Genomic DNA, 16,525 nt, shown 5'->3' with positions numbered 1-16,525 from the left:
GGGATACTACTGCACTACTACACAATCACTTCTCAGTGTAATGAAGGTTTTACTCACCACTAAATGCTTCGACTTTGCTTTTTTATTTTAGCTTGCCCTCTTAAGAAAAAGCAGGCCCTCAAGCAAAATTCAAAGCAAAGTTGAGAGCAAGTTCATGGCCACAGTGAAAAGATTCGCTTGATACACAACCTGTTCCCCATTTCAAGCTACATTTGCACTTGTAGAATCTGAACACTAAATTGAAAAAAAAATCTTAAGATCTTAGTGAGATTAATTAAAAATACATATTTGTCTTCTATGCAGAGTATGGCTTTGTAACACACCAAAAGATGTTCAAACATGTTCAAATGAACTTAGTATTTGCAAAAATTCAGCATAATCTTTATAAATGCTAAACAACAACCTTCGCCATTGGAATGGGCTGCCCAGGGAGGTGGTGGAGTCACCGTCCCTGGAGGTGTTCAAGAGGGGATTGGACGTGGCACTCGGTGCCATGGTTTAGTTTAGTTATGAGGTCTGTGGTGACAGGTTGGACTTGATGATCTTTGAGGTCTCCTCCAACCTTGGTGATTCTGGGATTCAGGAGCTAAGTATATGTCAGTTGCTAAATCCTGACACTATTAACACAGCACACTCAAGCACCACATTATTGCTGAAATAGATTCTTTATTTCTGAAACATTCCAAAACAGCAGTATACACAGTTGTAGTCAAATATTAAACCATTATGCCGTTATAAGAAAGCATTGATTAGTGCAATTGGGTTTTGTAAAAGATCTATCAAAAAAGATTTATTCACATTAAAACTCATTTTCCATAAGCAACTGTTAATAAAACATTACAATTTTATTCTTTGTAATAAAGTACTGAAAACCAACCGCCGTTGTAGAGATCGCTGTATCCTTTTAAGTGCAACGTGACTTCTGCTGCCATTTTGAATACAAAACACTATGACAATAAATTAACAACCGAACAAAGAGTGAAAGACCAACAAAACAATACTGACCCAGCTGGATGGCAGTTTCCAGTGAATGCTACCTTTTTTGTGCTTCTGCAACATAAATACACTGCTTTGTATTGCCAATGGTGTGATTTTGTAAGACACGTTCCTAGCGCTAAAAAAAGTACATCACCCCAAAAATATTATTTATGGCACGGAAAATTTAGATTATCTCTCTGTTGTTCAAGGTTCAGGCAAGTTTATTTGAACTTAAGTATACAAAATAAAGTGTACCAGAAACACTAGAAAGAAAAAAAAAAAAGAATTCAAGCACATATGTAAGTCTCCCTCCCCCAAATTCAAAACAAAATGCATGATGCCTTTACACTGAAGAGAACTAGCTTAGAATTTCAGTACGGCAAAGCTGCCCAAAAGCATTGTCTCCCAGCTTTTTCCAAGGAAATATTCTGGTACTTTGCACATTTATAATACTTCCTTCAGTTCCAAATGCCCATGCTGCCATTGTTACTCTGATAACAGTGCAGCTGCTCAGGTAACTGATTAAGTGCAGTGTTTAGTATTTGCGAAGATGTTCATTTTCAAAAAAAATGATACTGCGTTATGGATGGTTACATATTAAATTCCCAGGGGGAAATAATACTGTATGAACTTCCTTTCCCAAATCATTGTTACCCAGCCAGCTGGGTATTGAAATCCACATTATTTGTTTTCCACTGTTGATGGGTACACTTCATCAATAGCAGCCGTCTCTCCAGTTCCCATCCCGCATCGTGCTGAGTGATGAAAGTGGCTTTGGAGGTTGAAGAAAACTGTATGAAACAAAATGACAAGAAAAGGCAAAAGGGAGTCACATTCCATTTGAAAGATCAAGGCAACAAACATCATTTACATCTGCAGGGACACTGGCATTGTGGCTTGCTTAGAGACATCACACTGGCTCCAGTGCTACAGGCTGGGGTCAGAGTGGCTGGAGAGCGGCCAGGCAGAAAGGGACTTAGGGGTGTTTTGGCCCTTTCTACTTTTCCATTGCCAGCTGGATTGCAACAAGAAAGCCTCCCATCCTGGTTCTAGAGCTATGTTCATGTTGCTGTTTTACCTGTACCTGGGATGATCCAGACTCAAAGCTGCTGACTGACTTCTTGGCTTTGACCTGCTGTGACCTGCTTCAGCACTGTGGACTTGTCTGGAGACTGGGACTCTTACCTGACCCTGGTTACCATCAACGCTGCCCTCAGCTGGGCACATTAGGGCAGCCTGGCTGTCCCACTCAGCTCCCAGCTCACCTTGTCTCACGGGAAGCTGTCCCTGCTGTTCCTCACATTTTGTAAGTATGGAAAGTGGAGGACCAGAAGGTAGGGGTCTGTAAGATGCCCTGAGATGGGAGCTGGAGATTGGACCATTCAATAGGAACAAAAAAAAGGTTATGCCTCACTTGTGAAGCTAAGAATAGATGTACTATACTCTTACAATCTCTTTAGACTGCTTGTGGATGCATGAATCTTTGACAGCAAAGAGAAAAGCAGCTAATATATAGTCAAGTTGGTTATCTTGGCTATTATCTTTTTGTTTTACTAATTATCAAAAGCACTCCCTCATCCCTTGTTTGATTCTATACAGTAAATACTGGAGTTTCTTAATGCAGGGCCTACATAAATTGTCTAAGATCTATTTTTAGTATCTAAAATAGCAATAATTTGTCTGCCTAACAGTCTGTCCACAAGTATAATGACAAATGCTCTGAATGTGTTTCTCCTTGAATATTGAATTTAAAAAAACAACACAAACCCACAAAAAAAAACCCAAACAAACCCAAAACAAACCCATTTTTTTTCTCATTTTAATCAAGTTATGATTAAAAATACTTTAATTTTCAGTCTAACAGGAGTTAGACTCTTCAACTGATAGTCAGAAATACCATTAGAAATGACCACAGTGACAAATCTGGTAATGCTGGCTGAATTCTTTCCATGAAAATTTCACATGAATCGAAACTGCCTTTATTTTCCACATGAATGAAAGAAGGGTCTTAAAAGAACTGCAGGCTGAGCTCAAATCTGTCTGCGCTTTTAGAGTGCTATGAACTTGTCATTCCCGAAGTGCAAAGACCATTCATCTTCGAGGATGATCGATCTGGCTCTATGGCAACATATAATTCTGTCAAGGTAAAATTGGAAGCATGAAGACAGGAGCCCAGACTTTCTGGACTATAAATAGCTTTATTACTAATTAGAATCAGCTTCTAATTAGTTTCATAGTTTCATAGTTTCATTCAGGGTTGGAAGGGACCACAAGGATCATCTAGTTCCAACCCCCCTGCCATGGGCAGGGACACCCCACACTACATCAGGCTGGACAGAGCCTCATCCAGCCTGCTCTTAAACACCCCCAGGGACGGGGCCTCGACCACCTCTCTGGACAACACATTCCAGGGTTTCACCACTCTCATGGTGAAGAACCTCCTCCTCACATCTAGCCTGAATCTCCCCACCTCCAGCTTCATTCCATTCCCCCTAGTCCTATCACTACCTGATATCCTGAGAAGTCCTTCCCCAGCCTTCCTGTAGGCCCCTTTCAGATAAATAAATAAATAAATAAATAAAACCAATGTTGAGAGTACATTGTCTCACCCTCTCACTGAAACCTTTTAATTTTGCTTTTCTTTAATATTGTCTGTTGTGTGAAAAGTTACAAAATAGCGAGGGACTGGTGCTCATGGCCCAGAAGCCTTTCTCACATGTTGCTATGAAAAAAATAAGAACTCTGCAGAAGAACATGCGGCGGAAAAGGTGGGGGGAGAAAGAAAGAAAATTCTCTACTATAAAGGACTCTAAGAGAGAGAGTTCCAGCAGAGAGCAAAGGAGGTTATAATAGAAATCTCATGGTACAGTCTTCATCAAAGAAGAAACCTGACAGCTCTTTATCAAAGTTTCACTGCAGTTCATCGGAATCTGCGGTCAGTCACATTGGTGTAATCCCTGAGTAACTCACCCAAAAAGAGAATGTCAGCAATTGAACTTACTCTAGATCTAGCCAGTATCTAGTGAAAAGAATAAAAATAGCAAGACCTGAACAGCAATAGTTCATTCAAAAGAAAACCAGGTGGTCATGAGGCAGGCCCTCAGAAGAGCAAGGATGTGTGCAATGGGAAGAAATAAAAGAACTGACAAAAGTTGATCGAACTTTCTCTGAGAAACTTCACTACCTATGAATCACAGAATATCCAGCTAAGAGTTTAATTCACAGCTGTGATAAGGTGATTAAAACAGTGTCTCTTTCCTCAAGCTTGTTTTATTGCTTGCCCTAAAAAAAAAATAAAATAATATCTGGAGACACAATTAACAGCATAGCTCCCTGCAAGTGTCCAGGACTCCCTGTTTGCCTATTGTCTCCCAGGTGGAACAGAAAAGATGCTGGTTCAACCCAAGATTGTCCTATCCAGTCCCACTGTTTCATTCCTCATCATGCTGTAATGCCACAAATTCCATTTTTAGAGTCTACTGCTATGTACAACAAGAAGGATGCAGCTCTACTTGAGTACTCTAAGCTTTGCTTGTCCTGTGACATCAAAATAGCTGTTGGCACAGATCTAGAAGGGGTCAAGTCACATATGTCCATGATGCAAGATGTCCATTTCTTTTTGATTTCTTATTGATAGATGAAAATCCATTCTTATTTATATGTGATTACATTAGAATCATAGAATCACTAAGGTTGGAAAAGACCTCAGAGATCATCAAGTCCAACCTATCACCCAACACCTCACGACTAACTAAACCATGGCTTCAAGTGCCACGGGCAACCCCTTTTTGAACACCTCCAGGAACGACGACTCCACTAACTCCCTGGGCAGCACATTTCAATGGCCAATCACTCTCTCTGTGAAGAACTTTCTCCTCACCTCAAGCCTAAATTTCCCCTGGCACAGCTTGACACTGTGTCCTCTTGTTCTGCTGCTGGTTGCCTGGGCGAACAGACCAACCCCCACCTGGCCACAACCTCCTTTCAGGTAGCTGTAGAGAGCAATAAGGCCTCCCCTGAGCCTCCTCCTCTCCAGGGTAAGCAATCCCAGCTTCCTCAGCTTCTCTTCATAGGGCTTGTGCCCCAAACCCCTCACCAGCTTTGTTGCCTTTCTCTGGGCACATTCCAGCTAGCCAACATCCTTCCTAAACTGAGAGGCCCAGAACTGGACACAGGACTCAAGGTATGGCCTAACCAGTGCAGAGTACAGGGGCAGAATGACTTCCTTGCTCCTCCTGGCCACACTATGCCTGTTACAGGCCAGGATGCCATTGACCTTCTTGGCCCCCTGGGCACAATGCTGGCTCATGTTCAGCCTACTATCAACCAGTACCCCCAGGTCCCTCTCTGCCTGGCTGCTCTCCAGCCACTCTGACCCCAGCCTGTAGCACTGCATGGGGTTGTTGTAGCTGAACTGCAGCACCCAGCACCTGGACTTGTTAAATGCCACCCTGTTGGACTCCAGCCATCTGTTCAGCCTGTCCCTCTGGAGAGCCCTTCTACCCTCTAACAGATCAACACCTGCTCACAACTTGGTGTCATATGTAAACTTACTAATGGTGGACTCAATCCCCTCATCCAGATCATCAATAAAGATATTGAAGAGGATGGGGCCCAGCACTGATCCCTGGGGGACACCACTAGTGACTGGCTGCCAGCTGGATGTGGCACCATTCACCACCACTCTCTGGGCTCAGCCCTCCAGCCAGTTCCTAACCCAGTGCAGAGTGCTGCTGTCCAAGCCACAAGCTGACAGCTTGGCCAGGAGTTTGCCTCAGGGGACAGTGTCAAAGGCAGACTACATCCACAGCCTTGCCCACATCCACCAGGCGGGTCACCTGATCATAGAAGGAGATCAGGTTGGTGAGGCAGGACCTGCCCTTCCTAAATCCGTGCTGGCTAGGTCTGATCCCTTGGCCATCCTGCAGGTGCACAGTGATTGCCCCCAAGATGATCTGCTCCATAATCTTTCCCGGCCCTGAGGTCAGGCTCACAGGCCTGTAGTTTGCAGGTTCCCCCATCTGGCCCTTCTTGTGGGTGGGCATTCTCTCAAAACTGTATCTTAAAAGGAGCTACCAACAGATATTGTCCACCAGTATTTCTGGAAAACAATCTTGACCTATTCAGTTACCACATAATAAGCTAGAAACACTTCTCTTTCAAAACCCAGCTTCATATTTGGAAGAGAAACAAATACCCCACGATCCAAGCCAAAGCTAGAGAAGGAGGCCTGTGTAACTCTTACCTTCGAACTGGCTGTGCAATTTTACTTCTGGGTATGCCACTCCCATTGATGGCCAGCGACGGTCTTGGAAGAGCACTGCGCCCTACAATCCCTTGACTGGCAGTCTTGTTTGGCATTGGAATCCCAGTGTTAGAATATAACTGTAAGTTGTTGGACACTGGAATACTGCTGCTACTACTACTACTAGTACTACCTTGTACTGTTGGGCTTACATAGGCAGTAGCTTTGAGAGGCTGTCTGACAGACACTGGAAAATGTCCCACACTGTGAACTCTGTGTTGAAGTTGTCCTGGTGATGGAACTGTAAAGAGTGGTAGAAAAGGAAGTAACAAGGTCAGTATGCAAGAGATGTGGCCAGGCAGTAATGCTCATTTTTACACAGCTCTGACTGGGAACAAATACATCAGTATACAATTTACTTGCTAATTACAGACTGGTAAAACCCCCCTTGGATCCATTACTGCATCCATTAATACTGCACTGAACTAAAATACCCTGTTCCATCCATATCCTGAACAAAAATCTCACCTCATATTCATAGCTCTTCCTCTCTTGAAAAAGGCTTCATTATCCATTACAAGCACATTAATTCCACTTATGCAATTACAGCTTTAAACAGGTGAGATAGTTGAAGGTATAAATTAATTACTATCAGATCATTTAGGTTTTTGTAAGGTTGCTTGGAACAACCACATCTGGTTTAAGGAACACTGCATTAAAGCATTATACAACATCACAGAAGGCTAAGCTTTATGTATAGAAACAATAAAAAGGCTATTTAGAAAAACTCTTGAATTTAACAACATATTCCAAGGCTGATGTTATGTAAACAATCGTTTAAAATCAATGCTATGGGTTTCAGAAGCTTTATGTGGAGAGGTTTTCGTACACAATCCTGCCCTCTGGTGTACATCAGACACAAATCTAGTTTCAGAGCTCACATATCACAGGCAAACTGTCAAAAGCCTGAAGCATATAAATTAATACACCATATACAGCCAATTCTTTCTCAAATCTTTGAAAAATTCCATCTTAAGATCATTTAAAAACACAGGAGAAATATATATATGTATGATTCAATTCAATAATACTGGTTAATAGGCTGTTATGGGATTCTTCTAACACAGCTCCTTAAATACCCCAGCACAGCCACTTGTTAGAAATGTTGTCAAAAAACTATTTCAGAAAAGTCCCATTTTGTACACAGAGCTATGTATATAGACAGACAAACACAAAGAAATATGTATTTCTAAAATGGTAAATAAAATCTAACTCTGAATGGGCTGCCCTGCAAAATGCAAGTGGGAACCTGAACAACTATTTCCATTCTTCTGTTCAAACAGGACAAAAATAAAAGAAAATAAATCCAAGAGTCAAGTGTCTCTTTCAAAAAAGACATAATTTAAAAGTTTTACAGACACTTGTAAATTCTGCTTAAATCTGAAAGAAAACACCCACAGGGAAAGGTTTTTCCAACTTCTCCCTCTAAAATCCCACGCGACATCAAAGGCGTAAGTTAAATCCTTTCTCCTAACTCCATCCAAAGAAATTCACTTTTTCCATTCCCTCTCAGAGTACCTCAACCACCATGCTATAAAAGATGGGTTTGGATTTTGATCTGTTCTTGTTCATGTTCTACATTAATAATTCAACATTCACTAAATCAATACTCCCTTCATCCCTCCACCAAGGAGTCACCTAAATTAAGCTAATTAGAGTCACTTTAATTCCTCCACTTGACAAGCAATCATACTTGAGCATATAACCTTGTTTATCACATTTGCTCAGAAGAAAATAGCAGTGAGAGAGGTCATGTATTTTAAGATATTATTTAAATAGTGTTCTGCAAAACCAGCATTGTATAAATTACCACAAAAAGCAGTTTTCAGTTGTAATAGCAGAACCCAAAATGTAAGCATATGTGAATTTACTGCATTATTTGGGCTTCTACTACTACTAAGTGTTATGAATAATGATACCAAATAGGCAAAGGAAACAAAAAAAATAAAAGGGGGGGGGGGGGAGTGGTGGTGGTGATGATGAAACTCTCAGACTGCATAACTAAACTGGCAAAATTTGCTTTCCAAAATAGCAGCTTTGAAAACCCTGAGCTGTATTAGTATCTGGTGCAAAGGGAACACAGTCTGCTTTTAATTTTTCATGAAGCAGTGGATCAGTGACTGGGCCATGTATTTTACCACTCTATCGATTCCTTGTGTGCAGCTGAAGAACACAGGTACTTACTACATGACTGCATCCTTGAAATCCCATTACTTGCTCCATGCAAATTAGAATCAAAGCTCTGACTGTTCCTCACAGTGACTGGAGAACCAACAAAGCCAGGATTACTGTTAATGGTGGGGGTACTTGGCATCCGAGCGAGGTTAGGCATGCTTCTTCGAAGTTTATCTGAAGCAAAAGAAGACAATATCCATAGTCACGTCAGAATTTCCAACAAGCACAAGCAGCCTCTGAATAATTTCTGCAGAAAGTCAAAATGAAAGCAAATTACTTCCACACAAAGAAAGGTTTTGCTCTGTAGGACGAATAGGAGTATGTTATAGACAGCCTACTAATTGAACTCTTCTGACAATTGCAACAGCATGATTATTCACAAATAACTGTAAAGACACCAATAGGCAGTACATTTTCACAATAACAAGGATTCAGTCACTGAAGAATCACAGTAAGGATGAGTTTCACATAAATATGTAGAGTAGGTCAGATGAATCATGCCCTAAATGTGCCTATTTCTTTTCAGTGAATACAAAGCAAGGCTGCAGTGACAGACAAAGGTATCTATACTGTGGATGTCTAAGGACCGGTGAGATGAATCCATGCTAAGTGACTAAAGTCTTGCTTTCAAGTGCCAGTGATATGCTAAAAAATTCCATTCAGTACCTAAACTCATTATCATGTTAAGTTTCTGCAGGTGGTCATATAAAAAACACCTGGTAAGTCTTGATGCTGATCAGTCACTCGGAGCCCTGGATTGACATAAAGATTTTCACATCTGTTGGTTCTCCCTTCTACCCCATTTGTGGTGTCTGATTTGGTGGGCATTTTCAGAACAGGCCCACAGAGCCTTCTGCAAAAAGAAAGGTGCATATGTCCCTAATATTTTTCTGGGCAGGTTCAATAGCTAGGGCAACTAAGTTGTCAGAAGATGCCTGCAACTCCACTTATGCTACTTGATTTGGAGAGACAAGCCAAAACCAAGTCTGATATCTCAAGAAGACCTCCCAGCCAGAACAGCTTTAGGCATTCTAAGGTGAAGCTCTTTCAGCCTCTTCTGCTGCAGGGCTGTGAAAGTCTAGTAAGTTTGTCTCTCTCTATGTGAGTCAACAAAGATAAAGTGATAGCAGAGCCACTGGAAAGAAGGTGGAAAGAATCCTGTCCACCAATCCTGGATGCAAATCAGCTTGTGATTGCATCGTGATAACACGGGACTACAACAATAGGACCCAAGGACCCAGCCATCACACCTTTAGGGCAAGATAATCACCACCTGTTTCCTGAGCCTTGTCTGGATGGAGACGGGGTAGACGGAGATTCCCCCCTCCTCCAGCCAGGGTCTTGCCCAAACACACAGATTTCCTGCCACTGGAATTCCTGAGGGACAATATTTGACTACATACCTAAGGACTAAAAACTGTATAAAAGACTGGAGCAACTACTGGTTTGTAGAGAGAAACAGAGGGGAGAAACAGAGGAGAAAAACGGGGAGAAAAACGGAGATGAAGGAAAACACAGGAGACGGGCCAGGCCGCTGAGAAGAGAAAGCCGGGACGATGCTGCTCCGGAGAAAAGAAGCTGCCCGGAGGACCACAGCTCCAGCCAAATCCTCAGCACCCCTTCTCTACAGACCCAGGCTGCCCAGAGGAGCCTCAGCACCGTTCCTATATCAACCCAACATCTCCCCAGAGGACCACAGCTGTTCTCCAGCAAAAGCCTCACCACGGTTTCTCTACAAACCCAACATCTCCTGCAGCACCTTTCCTCCACAGACTTTGTCTTGGGGGGGATGAGGGGTGTGGTAATATAATTCCTTTCCTCTTCTATCTCTCGTCTCTCTCTCCCTCTTTATTTTCTCCCTCTCCCTTTCTTATGTCCACTTTCTCTATGTAATAAATAGTCTAGCTGTTGATACTTTGGCCTTGTTTGTGCCTTTAATTTCACAACACGGGAATATTTAAAAGAACTGTGTCTCCGGACCGAGACATCTAATGTCTCCGGACCTTGACAAGGGCCAAAGGGAGATGACATGGTCACAGAACCACATAAGTTTATGAGTTGGAAGGGACCTCAAAAGATATCTAGTCCAACCCTCCTGCTACAGTAGGATCCCCTAGAGTAGATCACACAGGAACACCTCCAGGTGAGTTTTGAATGTCTCCAGAGACAGAGACTCCACAAAATCTCTGGGCACCCTACTCCAGGGCTCTGTCACCCTCCCAGTGAGAATGTTTTGCCTTAAGTTTCCATGAAGCCTCCTATGCTCCAGCTTGCACCTGTTGCCCCTTGTCCTATCACTGGATGTCACTGAAAAGAATTTGGCTTCATCCTCCCGGCATTCACCTCTCACATCTTTGCAACATGAATGAGGTCCTGCATAACCAGGAGACTGGCAGTGGCAGACAGGCACTCACTGAATGACATGGTCTGAACTGCCTCCTGTGACACGACAGACTTCAATAAAGCACTACGTGAGGAAATAACCATTCATTAATCTCTCATTGGTTAATGCCATTAACACCATTAATAACAAGTAACTAATAACACCATTAATAACAAGTAACTAATAACATCATTAATAACACCACTAACCTCTTGGCCAGGTTCAGGAGCACAAATGCTATGCCCTGCTGAGGTAGTTACGTTTTTCTTGTTACTGCAGACAGCATGGAGGCCACCAGCTCCTACCCCTGCCACAGGTTCCAGCACCTGGCAGATGTCTGCCTCCAGCCCTTAAATTGCAATAGAAAGCATGGGTATGCTTCTCTTCTAACAGGGAGTTATGACTGCTCTCTCCAACAGCAAATGGGGCGTTTCAAGACTGACATTTTTGATTCATGCACAGGAACAACATATCACATACAGCTTGGAACTGCTGTTTTAGGTTGACCTCCTAGCTCATACAAGGCAAGTTCAGTCCACTGAAACACTGAACAGACTTAGGAATCTCTGTTTAGCAGTTCACATAAATATATAATCTATTTAGCACCATCCCGGGCTCCTCTAATCCTTAAAGCTGCTAATAATTGACAAGTAATAAGAAGTGACAGTAGAGTTCTATCTATACAAGGTATTAGCTGTCAGTAAAGTAACTTCAATATAGGTGATGCCTATGTAACTCCAGCAAACTGAGTCACAGCAAGGCTCCAGCTCCTGCTGCTTTTGTATGACTGGTCCTAATGGTAAGAACTGGTAAGGAATCCTGCAAAACATCCTTGTACTTCAAAGGTCCAATATTCCCAATATCTTCATGTTCCAAGTTCCAATTGCCAGTGCCTACCTGCCCTTGACACAGTATCATGCACACTAGTCCTGTAACAATAAGACCTTCTGTGGTAGTGTTAGGCTATGCCTTTAAAATTTTCCACAGATCTTGAACAGAAAGTGGCAGAATGTAAATAAATCACTATTGGGTGTAAAAAGGAAAATAATAATTCTGAACAATCCTATTGGAAAGATAATGGACTTAAGCCAGTAATGAAAACCATCTTTTTCACTTTTCACTTCTTTGGCTCTGGCTGACACTTCTCCTGGCTTTACTGACCTTGACTGCATTGCTTTTGTCATGACTGGTATTAACAACAACTTCTCTGCTCTGCCTCTTGTGCCTTTTGTGTACAGGGGGTTAAGGAAGGGACCAGTGGAGGGAGAAGCTGTTGCAGCTCCCCTGGTCTTTGGCCAGGGGGGTCCTTGTGCTGTTTATTAATTCTAAATACACGTAAATATCTGTAAATACTGTGTAATTTGTACATATTCACAGAATCACCAAGGTTGGAAGAGACCTCAAAGATCATCAAGTCCAACCTGTCACCACAGACCTCATGACTAAGCCTATTCATTGCAGATTGTAGTTTTTCTTGTAAATACAGCTTTCCTTTGCTTTCAACTGAGCTGGTCTGGCACATGTAATGCTAGGGGCCAATTTTCAACCCATCACACCTTCTTCTCTTCCATCTCAACTAAGGTTGACTTTCAATTACCATAGATGGTCTGACAAAAAAAGAAAAGCTCTGCTGTCTAGGAAATAAATATTCTCATAAATTACATACGCTACATTTTCATATTTTTTTAAATCAGTGGGCTTGAGAGGTAAGAAAGAGTGGAGTTCAGTGCAAGAAAAGAATATGCAGGGTTTGAGTTACAGGAAACAAAAGTACAGCCAAATCCTGATAAAGAATCAATTTTAGAGTAATCCTCCATCAAAGATTTAAGAGCTGTTGAACTTCAGTGACTCACCACAGACACTAGCAGCCTGAAATTACCAGTGGTACTGCAATAAACATTAGCAAAGGGACTATCACTGTGGTTCAGTCACAGTATCACTGACAAAACAGTTACCAGGCTTCCAAAACTGTCCCAAGGACATAAACAATGGCATCCACACAGCTACTCTATGTCCCTATTTCTGAAATACTCATAGTTTAGCAAACTGGAAAGAGAACTGTCTTTCTGTGATGCAATTCTTGACCCAGAGTGGCAGAAAATGTATGAATATGGGATGTCTGTAGCTATTGTTAATTTTGGAGCTCTTGCATACCCTTTAAAATCCTAGGTCCTGAAACTCTAGGTCAAAAACATTACAGTAGTTGGCAAAAAATATTTGAACAGCACACTGGTGGCAGAAAAGATGACATTGCATAAAATAGCTTTTCTAATACTATCCACTTATGTTCTGTAAGCTGCATTTCTTGGACTGTACGTGCTCTACCACTTAGGGTCTGCATCAGCCACTCAGGCATGCTCAGTGCATTTAATTGTCCAGTGGACACAACCACAATGGCAGGAAAAATAACAGGTATGGAAGTGGCTTGGATTTCCCTCATATCACAGGAAGTTGCATCTTTTGCCTCCTATTCATTAACCCCTCCTCCTTCCAATAGTCTGCTGTGCTGCTCATTCATTCAATATTGAGGCAGCAGACTTCTGCTGCACCTATAAATTCTCATCCATTAAGCATCTGCGCTACTTCTTTGATGGGTCCTTATGTCTGCTGAGATAAATGGCCCTGAAAACTAACAAAAACAGCAGGTCAGTTTTGTGTTTAGAGAAAATCCAGAAATGCTTGATGGCATTTTGCAGCTCTCAGCTCCTTGGATATAGATCCTCTTTAATATCTTTCTTGAACTTCTGTCACCTGTTTCCTTCCTCAGAACAATGGAAAGTCTTACACATGTTTTATAAGAGTTAGCATTTCATTTACAAATGAGATTGATATATGGAAGCAGAAGGTAGGAATCATGTTAACATTATTTCAGGACACTGAGACATGACTAGATACAAACTTACTGGAAATACATAAGAAGAAAACAAAAATGCTTTTCCATGTTGATACTAATAAGCCTGCCCTTTCTGGAACTCTTTGCTCTCCTAACACTGATGGGAGCATTAAGAGTGAAGAAGCATAGATGAGATGTATTCTCAAGTGAGAATTAATTTGCCCAAATAGTCCAGTTTATCATGAATGCTGAAATTTGCTATGGTTTCTGCTATCTCTTCTGCATAATCTAGTTCAGCGGCAAGCCTAAAAAAGTCATCAGTTGATTGCAGTTCATTCTGCTAGGAGGATGTAGATATTAACACTACCAAGGAACTCCAAATGACCTGCATCTTAGAATCATAAAATCATAGAATCAATAAGGTTGGAGAAGACCTCAAGGATCATCAAGTCCCAAGACCTCATGACTACTAAACCGTGGCACCAAGTGCCACATCCAATCCCCTCTTGAACACCTCCAGGGACAGTGACTCAGCCACCTCCCTGGGCAGCCCATTCCAATGGCTAACAACTCTCTCTGTGAAGAACTTTCTCCTCACCTCAAGCATAAACTTCCCCTGGCACAGTTTGAGACTGTGTCCTCTTGTTCTGATGCTGGTTGCCTGCGAGAAGAGACCAACCCCCTCCTGGCTACTACCTCCCTTCAGGTAACTGTAGACAGCAATAAGGTCTCCCCTGAGCCTCCTTTTCTCCAGGCTCTTCTACAGCATCCATAGTTTTTGTGACCCACTACTGAGTCTCAACTATAATCTAGGCTAAAACAAAGATGATGTTTGAGTAGGATGCAGCCATATGGAGCACCACAGGTGTACCTTCCCCTTTTCCAGCCTTCTTTGAGATATAAGTTTGTCACTCTGTAAATGTTCCTTAGGTGTCATACATTGGTTGTCCTCGTTTCACATATCAGCAGCAAAATGATACACCACAAGAATCACCTACTGCATGTTTACATTTTTTTCTCCTATGTGGCATCCATGCAAAATTGCTTATTGCCTACAGCACAGGAAAAACTGGAAATGGTGGAATATAGAGTCTTCTGTCCTCAACTGAAAATGTGCACGAAAAGATCACCCCACAGCACATATTCATTACTGGTAAATGTGTCAAAAAGCAGGCAAAACTGTCCCTTATTTTGTCAAGCTTTCCACAAAATTTCAGTAAAGACAGCAGTTTGCCTCTTACCCAGCTGCTTCTGTTCAGATTCTTTTTTTTTGTCTAGGAAGTTCTTCCCCCAGTGCTCTTCCTTCTCTGCAGTCAGCCTGGGATCAGCAGCTCAGCTTCTTTCAGGCAGGACACTAGAACAGGCAGCACCTGCCTTCAGTCTCGTGGTGCCAGCACCACTGCCATCCTCATTCCACCCCCTTTGGGTTTTTTTTGTTTTGTTTTGTTTTTTCCCTGACCTAATACTATCACCAGCTGAAGATTAATGTCCATGTAGCATGCAACCAGACCTCAGTGTCAGAGCAAAGCTGCCCCAGAAGAGGCATGCTCTAGGTGGGCTGCCAGACTGAGGGTTCTGTAGTGGTTCTTTGTAAGTAGCATCTTCTCTCTACTGAAACACCTCATCCAGAGAGGCTTTCCTAGTGGGGATGGCTTAAGCTGGCCCTACAGTGAAGTGCCTTAGAATACATTTATCCACCCATTGTTATTTTCTGCAGGTGTTGTCAATGTTTTATTTGAACAAATGGACACACGAGCCTCACCAAAAATGCACGATCATTAAGGAATGGGATACAGTGAATAATAATTAGTGTCTCAGAGAAACCTATGTCACCATTTTAGCAATTTCACACACACATTTAAATCTTTCACACAGAACCAGCAAATTCAAGTCTGCCTCACCTGTGTGGTGTGCACAAAAAATCTGAGGGAAAAAACAGAAGGAAAACATCCATACCTTTCTGTCTTAAATACTGCATTCTATATTATGTAGATATTGCCCATTAAGGGACTAATTTATCTTCCTAATCTTTGAATACCTGATTTCAGTATCTCCATGACATTTTCTATGGTTATAATATTTATGACATCTCAAATAATCAGGGTGTAGTTAAAGGTCTATGGAATTGACAGTTGGGAGGTTGTAGCCAGGTGAGGGCTTGGTCACTTCTCCCAGGCAACCAGCACCAGAACAAGAGGACACAGTCTCAAGCTGTGACAGGAGAGGTTTAGGCTGGATGGTAGGGAGAAGTTCTTCACAGAAAGAGTAATTGGCCATTGGAATGGGCTGCCCAGAGAGGTGGTGGAGTCACCATCACAGGAGGTGTTTAGGAAGAGACTGGATGGGGTTCTTGGTGTCAAGGTTTAGTTGATTAGATAGTGTTGGATGATAGGTCGGTGATCTCAAAGGTCTCTTCCAACCTGGTCTGGTCTATTCTATTCTATTCTTCTCTATTCCATTCTATTCTATTCCATTTCACTTAAGTTTGAGATACCATTTGTCATGATTGTCAATATCTACATTTGCTAATGTTGAACATTTCCATTTTATTCAGAATTATTGCATCATCTCATCCTGGATTCACAGTCGTATGTCTCCTGCCACAGACAGCTACAGCAAATTAAAAGTTTTCCCATTATGCTTCCATGACTTCTCCCCACCGGTCACTATTTTCAGTGTAACTTCAAAGGTGACAAAGTAAGATTTTTTTTTCTCCTTTTATGAAGTCTGCAACAATTTCCTACAGTGAGTTCTCCATTCCTTACTGAACAAGAAAAGCTATGAGCAGAAAACACTCTGTGAACAAGTAAGCCACTAAGAACTTACCTTTTTCCACCTCTCTATAAGAGAA

At 42.0% G+C, this 16,525-nt stretch overlaps 1 protein-coding gene across 3 annotated transcripts in view; it reads right to left on the bottom strand.

Annotated features, from left to right (window-relative positions):
* Window positions 1-663: 663 nt before the first annotated feature.
* Window positions 664-16,525, bottom strand: part of SLAIN1 (SLAIN motif family member 1) — a 58,359-nt gene continuing 42,497 nt past the window's right edge. For 2 of the 3 annotated variants that reach the window (XM_068157516.1, XM_068157677.1), the window contains 3 exons: window positions 8,468-8,632; window positions 6,224-6,524; window positions 664-1,769 (listed from right to left, as the gene is read on the bottom strand). In XM_068157516.1, the coding sequence (XP_068013617.1) occupies window positions 1,694-1,769; window positions 6,224-6,524; window positions 8,468-8,632 (542 nt within the window). In that variant the 3' untranslated portion in view covers window positions 664-1,693. The remainder of the gene's footprint in view (window positions 1,770-6,223; window positions 6,525-8,467; window positions 8,633-16,525) is intronic. The other variant, XM_068157603.1, reaches the window with a different exon arrangement.

Source organism: Melanerpes formicivorus, unplaced genomic scaffold (genome assembly GCF_026170545.1).
Source record: "Melanerpes formicivorus ecotype bairdi unplaced genomic scaffold, bMelFor1.0.p_v2 SCAF_1, whole genome shotgun sequence".
Taxonomy (NCBI): domain Eukaryota; kingdom Metazoa; phylum Chordata; class Aves; order Piciformes; family Picidae; genus Melanerpes; species Melanerpes formicivorus.
Note: the sequence above shows the minus strand (reverse complement) of the source record. Positions and strands in the feature narration are given on the sequence as shown.